General features: G+C 45.4%; 2 protein-coding genes across 2 annotated transcripts; one reads left to right on the top strand and one right to left on the bottom strand.

Moving 5' to 3' along the window:
- Positions 1 to 55: 55 nt before the first annotated feature.
- LOC135815039 (TFIIA-alpha and beta-like factor) lies at positions 56 to 1,710 on the top strand. Its single transcript, XM_065328263.1, has one exon. The coding sequence runs from the start codon at positions 105 to 107 to the stop codon at positions 1,047 to 1,049; it is 945 nt and encodes a 314-aa protein (XP_065184335.1). The 5' UTR covers positions 56 to 104; the 3' UTR covers positions 1,050 to 1,710.
- On the bottom strand, positions 1,351 to 7,564 carry LOC135815036 (2-oxoglutarate and iron-dependent oxygenase JMJD4-like). Its single transcript, XM_065328261.1, has 9 exons — positions 7,204 to 7,564; positions 6,196 to 6,373; positions 5,713 to 5,838; positions 4,730 to 4,756; positions 4,217 to 4,429; positions 3,879 to 3,906; positions 2,736 to 2,822; positions 2,408 to 2,464; positions 1,351 to 2,121 (listed from the first exon to the last, which is right to left on the bottom strand). The coding sequence occupies exons 1-9, from the start codon at positions 7,469 to 7,471 to the stop codon at positions 1,711 to 1,713; spliced, it is 1,395 nt and encodes a 464-aa protein (XP_065184333.1). The 5' UTR covers positions 7,472 to 7,564; the 3' UTR covers positions 1,351 to 1,710.
- Positions 7,565 to 9,247: the final 1,683 nt, after the last annotated feature.

Genomic DNA, 9,247 nt, shown 5'->3' with positions numbered 1-9,247 from the left:
CGCGGTCTCCCTGATCTGGGTTCGAGGATAATTGATTTAACTGCGCATGCGTGAAGCTCGAAGTATATAAAGAAAAGGTCCTCGAAGGAGGAAGAAGGGCAATCATGAGTGGCCCCAATAATGTCGCAGGATTCTACAAAACGGTTATGAATGATGTTATGAAAAATTGTAGAGATGCATTCTTGAACGAGGGAGTGGACGAGCAGGTTCTGCGAGATTTATCATCGATCTGGAAGTCCAAAGTGGAGCAATCTCATGCTGTAGATATTAGTACTGAAACGCCTCAAGCAACTGCTCTCGGTCATCTGGCTGCAGCAACTGGCTTGAAGAGGACCCCTGCTACTGCAGCTACGCTGAGCAGTGCCGACGCTGCTGTTACGGCTACCCTGAGTCAATTGCCGTTGTTTCCTAATCTAGGGTCAGTGCCCAATGTATCCCACCCAGGAATTCAAATGCTGCAGGCGAGAGCTGCTGTGCAGATGCAAGCTGCTCAACTCCACGCAGCAACCGTAGCCGCACAGGGGCCTCCAGCCAAACGGCCATGTCTGGAACATAAATCTGTTCTACCAGGACAGGCAAGTAGTGTGCATGTTCCAGTAACCGGCATAATAGCCACAACGACAGCAGTGGGCACCGCAGCAGGCACCATCCCTGCACCGGTCCAAAAGAAAATTCCACAGCTTGATGGTGCACATGCGGGCAGTTCATCAGAGGATGATGACGATGACGACGAGGACAATGACGAGGATGACGACGATGACGATGATGATGACGACGATGACGACGATGATGATGACGGCTTGCTGGAAGAGTTTGACGAGGGCGGTGACAAGTCAGACCATGTACATGATGACCCGCTAGGGTCTGGTGACGATGGCAGTGAATCAGATGGATCGGACCACTTTGATACAGAGAATGTCGTAGTCTGCCAGTTTGACAAAGTCAATCGGACACGAAATAAGTGGAAATTTACATTCAAGGATGGCATCATGAACTTGAATGGCAAAGACCATGTGTTCGCGCGATCTACAGGCGAGGCGGAATGGTAGCACCGGCCGTGTGTGTATGTACACACTGTGCAATGTGCTGCATAGGGTAGTGCAAATGTGTGCTGTGCCAGACCAAGCTAAGTTGCTACTAGCGCAGGTCTGGAGGCCAAGACAAGCCACTAGTCCCATACTTTCCTATTTTGTCATCCATTTTTAACACCATGCACACATGGCCCACTCTCCACTGGCCCGTCGTCTTGTTTCCACGCAGAGCAGAGCCAGTGTTGTTGGTTGAGCTAGTTAGCACACGCCTGTAAAGGCCGTGCTACAGACAGTACGTGCATCCATGTAACATCGAAACTCACCGTTTCCTTCTTTTCAGTTTTTATTAGGCTGTTTTTGTTTAGCTTTTAGTGCTGTGTGAACATATGCCATTAGTAACTATTGTACACGTTGACTACTACTATCGTTAGCTTGTGTACTTCATATAACCTCTTTTTTATCCTAGTTTGTTAAAAAGAATATTCATCCTTTTTTTTATATGAAAATGTACAAAATTGAGAAAACCAGTGTACTATTTTTTACAAGAAATTCACCCCAAGCTGAAATATAATTTCTTTTCATGAATCGTCTGACATGACTGTTCGTTGTAGAAGTACAGTCAGTGCTGTCTTGTTGAAAATTGAGTTCCATGTAAAATTAAGTGATGGCTGACGCTCTATCACGTTCTTGTGCACTGTTCTGGTGTTGTGTGGGCGTTGAGGAACAGCAAGGTGCAATTCGTGACGGTTTTGAGCAATTCGGATGCTTCCATAATGCTGGGCTGCTCTTGTTCAGTGAACGCTTCACTTAGTGACTGGGCCAGCACATCCTGTAGCACCAGGCGCATGCAGGTCAAGTCGAAGAGGTTCCAGTGGTTTCCAGTGAACTTGAGCTGCCGTTCACTGCTACAGCATAGCTGTTCTGTCATTACACGTGTCGAGGCAGCCCTGTCTGCTTCTCCAGCAGTATTGCTCTCACTGCCCAGCTGCTGGAGAAATTTCTCCATCTTATCAAGTCGTTGACTGCCGACGGTCAAGATCAGCTTGAGAAAGCCTGGATAGTTGAGGCCGCTGTGGGAACGCAAAAGCACCTGGCATGAGGCAACGACAAAGAGCAACAAGAATGACAAGAGTGACAACCACAATAAACATGCATTCTCTTTGCAAAGCAGTTTGTGGACAAAGAATATGGCAATGACTTACTAGTATAGCATGAATGCGCGTGGAGTGAGCGTTGCTGTATTCAAATCTCTGAGTCACCACTTTTTCAATGACAACTGTTCATAATTTCATATCATTAATTTCAATGACATGACAATGTATTATCTATACATTTGTATTGCAGAAATAAATGCAATGATGATGAGGTCGTCTCACCTGACAGTGTGTGTGGTAGTCGTCCATATCTCGACAGTCAGAGATGGCTTTCTCAACCTAGTAGCACATGGAGCACAAGTCACAATTCTTTTCCAATGTCCAAAACTTACTGGTCCCTTGAACTGCTTACCGTATCCTGAATGTTCATACAGCAGTTGGTTTCTGCAAAGGATTTGCATGTACACATGCATGCAAGTGCAACTGGTGTGCCAGAATTAATATTATTCTAAAAGGACTTTGCTTGAGCACAACAGTTTAATATGACTTTAAAAATCAACGTGTGGATATTCGAAGCGTTGCCAGCGTGGGATAAATGCAAGAAGCTCACCTCCAGGAGATCATCCTTCAGGCCTTTCCACAGATAAACAACATTACATGCATTTCCCCAGTTGTGATTGATGGAAACGGTATCCTCCTGTTGAGCACAAACAAAAATAGGCGAAAGTTTAAATTGGAGATATTTCTCTTGCAGAATCCTAGGGGCCGTCCGTAAATATCAACATGTTCACATAAAAAGTACACTCATACATGTAACTCAGTTATCTGGACACTGAAATTAAAGGGGAAGTATACCCTAAAATCAATTTTTACCACTTGTAGTCTTCGAGACTCAGCGTCCAAAAGATTACAGCATATGGGCCAATCGTGGTCATCCGTGCTTTTATAAGAACAAAATGATGCTTTTAGTGACATTTTGCATACAAATCCCCATCTAGTAGGGTGCAATCACCCAGTTTCGGTGGAAGTGGCGAGTTCGATTGGGAATAAAGGAAGAAGGGAGCGTCTCAGCTTCCTCGGACCAAGATCATTGGACTGAGCACCCCGAAGACTACAACTGGTGAAAAATTGATTTTAGGGTATATTTCCCCTTATGATACGGGCACGAGTACCCTATATAGGGGAGTATCATTGGAGATACCGGTATTACTAGTTACTACTGTTGTAGTACGTTATTTTGTGTACGTCGTGCGTACAACTTGGTTTTTCGGCAGGGTGCAGCGGTGCGGGAATTATATCAAGTCGGCCAAGTGCAGTACAATATACAGTTGCGCTCGGTGAAATCCGACCCGGAGGGCACATTTGACGCCCTCAACTTGCACGGCCCTTGACGCTCTGGAAGGTGCACGAATGCGGCTGTATGTACACATGTACAGGATCAATGCTGTAATCGGACCTGGTCCAGAGCGCCAGCTTTGCACGTTGGGTCGGATTTCACCGAGCGCAATTGTACAACAAAGCAGAATATCAGACTGAATTGTGCACATTTTTCATCCTGCACTGGCTCGCATTGGGTACAGCAGTGCATGCATCCGTTCAACACCATGCTTCATTGTTTACGTCGAAGTCGTTGCACAGGCAGGTATTCGACAGGGGGCGGAAATTAGAGAGGGGGCGGATCAACGGTACTTTACGGTAATATGTAATTGGAAAACGTCAAAGAGTGATACAACTCGTTACTAGTTGGTCTTACCAAGTTCTCCACTTGATGATGCCAGCCACTGGGAACATAAAAAAGACAGAAAACAATAATCATTCTTTGGTGTCTTGTTAGCTGGCACAAATGAGCTTGACCAGCAACGCTGAAGATTTCTCTGTGTGTTACACCATCTTTGAAGTTTCATCCCAGTATGTTCCAGCAATGCTAGGCACAGGCAGATTGATAGTTGTCACAGAATGGCAAAGAAAAGTCTGCTCAGAACACTGCATTGTAAGTATTCCATACAGACACACACACACACAGACACACACACACACACACACACACACACACACACACACACACACGCACGTGCACACACGTCTACCTACCTGGGCACAAAAATTGTTTGTCCAGCTTCTTGAATAACAACTATCGGCTGTGTCGCCTGCTCATACGCCGGAAACTGACCACTGTTCTTCACATCGTCTGATGTTACATCAAGTGGGAATGAACCAAATCGGTCTCGAAATGCCACCTCCTCGCCCGGCGGGAAAAGAAGCCACCGTTTGCGGCCGCATATATTGGTGGACCAACTATAAGATCTGCGAACGAACACACAGACGCCGCCCACACATTGCAGCAGATTCACAAATTCATCAGTGCTAACTAGGAGCCTGTTTCGTCAGAAGAATAGCCTCAACACATCATGCAAAATACTTGTTCATTAACTCCACACGATGATCGTTTGTGCGGCTACTTGTGACCCGACTGCTACTGAAAATCAGAGAGTACTTTGTAGTAGTGTACAATTAGATACTGGAAATACACAATTACAATCCCTGCTGAAGACCATCACAGTCTACAGTCTATAGTGACAGAATGGGTATCGATGCTGGCATTACCTGAATACATCCGCATGAAACGGAGTCCTGCAAGGCCAGTAGCAAACAAAGTACACATAGGAATGTACATGAATAACAGGACACGTACACAATGCACATGCAATATATTAGGGGCGTTCCATTACACATTTGTGACCGAAAATTCTCAAATGGTCAGAAAGAGCAGAATGTGACCATGCAAACGAACAACTGGAATTCATCGTAAATTCTAGTCCCGGTTCACTCGAGAAAGTCATCGAAAGAGATCACGAATACTTGCATGCTGCAACAGTTGTGCGTGATTGTGCTCGTGCATACCGTATTTTACTGGTTGTAAGTCGACCCCGGTTATAGGTCGACCCCCGTATCCGGAGGTCTCAATTCTGCGTTATAAAGTTTTCACCCAAAGAAGCACTACTAACCACCTCCTGCTACTAACACATCAACAAATCATGTAAACATTCCTTATTGGAGGGCATAACGTCCCAATCCTTGAAAAAGGCCAATAAACTGGCAAAAATGTATACACATGGTGCACTCGTGCATGCAGTGCAGGTCATTTTTTGTAAGATACTGATAGTTCCCGGTTATTAGTCGAATCCCGGTTGTAAGTCGACCCCCACCCTTTCTCCTTCTATTTTAAGTCGTAAAAGGTCGACTTACAACCAGAAAAATACGGTATATGCAACGGTGATACAAGAGTTTGCCATTTGTCCTCAGTGCCGTATTGGGTACATGGTCTATTTTATAACACGTGGTGCTGTCAGTTGTTCTTTGTCATTTTCATTCCCGCATCATTCATTTTGTACTTCTCCCTGACAGCAGAACACCATCCATTGCCTGAATACTATGTACAGGACTGTGAATAAGCTGTCTACAGCTACCCCGTTGCCTTGTGCGGGCCTGGTGTGAGCCAGAGGCAAACCTATCTCAACCACTGCAGAATCACATTATATCGTATGTTACTTCAGTGCATGTACAATATTAGATAGTGATTGACTGACCATGTTCCCTTTGGACCCATGTATACAAAGCGATAGTCGTCAGTGCCAGACGCATCCCAGTACTCGTTCAGCCAGTCCGACTGGAATGGCGCGGCCACATGATAAATGGGAGAATCCTTGAAAACCCTGGCAAAAGTACATACGTACACACAGCAATAAAATGATGGCCAACTCTCAAAGAATCCTTCGGATCTGAATGCAGCTGGAGCGTGGGCACCTTGCGCCGCACCTAGATGCCATATCTATTGTTCTTCACCCAAATACCGAGCCATTTTGTAGTGTGACGCAGATACGACACATACATCAGTGGCCAGTTTTCATTAGCACCTGATTGAACATGCATATCATGTGAGATAAGCAAGCGAAGCGAATGGCATGCGCTCGTGGAGCACGCCTGTTGACAGAGAAGAGGAGTTTCTCACAGTAGATGCGATATTCGGCGCTACAACAAGACTAACAACACTGCATGTACTACCCACATACCTTACAAAATGCCAATCCTTCAGATAGAGAATACGTCTGCGACTACCGGCGACATCATCGGAACGAGTTCTGATGTCATCTTGCCAGTAGTCCAGGTACTCATTCAGGGTCATTTCAATTTTGACATGGCTGCCGTACTCGACTTGCTCACAGTCAGCCACCGGTACCTTGGTCTCACCTGGACACAAGTCATGCATGAACAGATAGCATGGAATAGACCTCAAGCAGCGGTGGAATGAATTCACCATTAAAATGGCTGTATCTAGATGTGTTGTATGTTTACTTTAGTGCTGTTCGCCATCATGCACTTGGGAAGTTGTTTGGAACAAAATAAATAGTAAAAGCAGTGCATTTGAGAAATGTTGCATGCGTGTGGTAGACAGCAGATGCAGTGGATAGTCACTATAAGTTGGCTAGCTCATGCTGTAAATGAGATGATGGAACACACCCGTCATCTTGATGACCCCGTACACCTGCATGATACATGTTACTATCATGCATAGTGTGGCATGCGGTAGTTTATGTTCCTTTGCGCAACCCAAACACAGGATGTATTATGCATGCCTGTCGATATTCCATGGGACTTTATTTATTTACTTTATCCATTGATATTTTTATTTTGTTCTATCTCTCGCACATGTATCCATACATCGTCAACACACGTTGTCTCTGGGCTACACCAGTGCTAAAATTACTATTCATTCTTTTCAGAGAAATGTACCTCGCGCACAGAAATAAGAAATTTGACCCGACGGAAAATGTAGAGCCGGCACATTATCTTTCTTTCTTCCAAGTGAGGCCTGTCAGGCAGGCATGCATGCATTTTTAACCTACTCATGCATTCGAGAAATCTGAATGGGGTTGGTAGTCTATGACCACCAGTACTACAGTAGATCCATCCAAACACATAATGTTATTATTATTAATATTATTATGAGCTTCATAATTATTTTAAAATTTACATGATTGCTGATCAAACAAGCCAGGGTCAGTTAGATAAAAGCATACCGTATCTCTGCCTGAGATGTGGCCAATTCGGCTTGCCATCCTCTCCAACCCAGTCACGCCTCGCCAGCCAGTCACTAGTCAAACTTTCTCCGATCAGGCATGCTTTGTTCGGTAACAGAAATCTCTCAAAAAATTCTTCTACGCTGATTTTAGGAACGAATGGAATTTCCCGATCCCTTGACCCGTAGTTCCTACGAACAGTCTCGAAATCGTTCAAGTCCACAGAGGGCTCCAGAAGTTTCCTGCAGATACCCAAGATCTCAGACATGGCATAGTTCCATCAAAGCTCGCCATGAGAGGACTCTCGACTGTTGCTCCAACCTTTTCGTCGATCTACTGATAGTACATGTACTGTTTATTTCACATCTGACGATCTGTTCATGCTGTGCATGTGAAGTAAGTGCACACGTGCCGGAATTTTTTGAAAAATCAAACTCCACGTGGACGTGTTGGCTGTTGCCCAGCTTCTTCCACACATGTGAGATACAATGGATAGTGACATACAGTACTGCCTACTGGTATGGCATAATTATTGTAGATCTACGAGTACTCCAGACCAGGGTTCTACTTCTACTTCTAAGTTCTAGCCAGGTCAAAATAGTAGGGGGGGGGGGGGGGGCATGGGAAACAGTTACCCCGTAACCCATTTTTCAAAATAATTGTCTTGCCATGCAAAATGCAACGTACAGGGCTAGGGCGAACCCCCGACTTCAATTCACCCCAGACAAAATTTGCCTTTATGAACCCTCTACATTGTAGTACTAGTATAGTGACTATAAAGACTAGACCTTCAAGATCACGCTGAGCTTCGTATTCTCCCAGACGAGCAATTCGCCTACCGCAGAGGGCACTCCTGTGAGGATGCGTTAACTCTCGCAGTAAACCGCTGGATGATGAGTGTGGACAAGGGCGAGTATTGCGGGGTTGTACTCGTGGACATGAGCAAGGCCTTCGATCGGGTACGCCATGAACTACTACTTAACGAGCTTCAAGCTATTGGCATAAGCGGAGTAGCACTACAGTGGTTCTCCAGCTATCTCCAGGGTCGACGACAACAGGTGAAAATTGGAAATAACAGAGGAGACGAGACACATTGTACACGAGGCGTTCCGCAAGGGTCGGTGCTAGGGCCTCTGTTATTCTCTTTGTACGTGCGACATGTCCCTGGAGTACTTCGCCACGCAGAGTCCCAACAGTATGCTGACGATATCGCCTTTTATATACACTGTCAGTCTACTGGAGAACTTCAGCACAAGTTGACAAGTGAGTTGAACAGACTAAATACGTACCTTGGAAGCATTGGTCTCATCTTGAATGCCCAGAAAACGAAGTTCATGGTGCTTCGGAAGAAGGCTCTGCCTCTTCCGCCGGATCTTACCATTGCATGCGGTGGTGTCGATATTCGACCTTCTGCCACAGCGCGTTATCTTGGCCTCATTATTGACCAACACCTCACCTTTGAGGATCAAGTCAACCATGTGTGTACATCTGTTTATAAGAAGATAGGAGCATTCCGCCGCTGCCGCCGTACAGTAGATCACACAACTAAGCGAATATTTTATTTATCCCTCATCCAATCCACTATTGAATACGCCAGCAACTCGTATGCTCACTGTCTTACACCATCTTTATACTCTCGCCTTGTTACTTTAAGTCATATCAGCATGAAACAGGTTTTTGGTCTCCCTCGCCGTACCCCGACTGTCTTTGTTTTGCGGCACGCTAAGTTATACTCCCTCGAATCTCGTCTCAACTTGAGGCTTTTTATTTTTGTTTTCCGCTGTATTCATCAGCTTACAAGTCCTCTTCTTTCCTCAATGTTCACCCTCCAGTCGGCTGCTACTTGCACCGAGAGGCGCACTAGAGGGCAATCATTCTCTTCACTTTCTTTGCCCGCTGCTACCACTAGATATGGCATGTTCTCCATTTCTTTCCTTGGCGCTGATAGGTGGAATTCTCTGCCTGTCTCGTGTCGTCAGGTTGAGCATCTATCCGTTTTTGTTTCGCTCTGTAAAGAGCACTTAGGGTTCCCTGTAACAAGACG

The sequence above is a fragment of the Sycon ciliatum genome, chromosome 4, assembly GCF_964019385.1.
Source record: "Sycon ciliatum chromosome 4, ocSycCili1.1, whole genome shotgun sequence".
Classification (NCBI taxonomy): Eukaryota; Metazoa; Porifera; class Calcarea; order Leucosolenida; family Sycettidae; genus Sycon; species Sycon ciliatum.
This window is presented reverse-complemented; position numbering and strand designations above follow the sequence as displayed.

Bases quoted from the DNA above. Each gene is read 5' to 3' on its own strand.
- LOC135815039 (XM_065328263.1), top strand. From the start codon at position 105: ATGAGTGGCCCCAATAATGTCGCAGGATTCTACAAAACGGTTATGAAT.
- LOC135815036 (XM_065328261.1), bottom strand. From the start codon at position 7,471: ATGTCTGAGATCTTGGGTATCTGCAGGAAACTTCTGGAGCCCTCTGTG. The intron at 6,374-7,203 runs GTATGCTTTTAT...ACTTGTGTCCAG, and splicing joins ACATCTCAGGCAGAGATACG to GTGAGACCAAGGTACCGGTG. The intron at 2,823-3,878 runs GTAAGACCAACT...TGTGCTCAACAG, and splicing joins ATCATCAAGTGGAGAACTTG to GAGGATACCGTTTCCATCAA.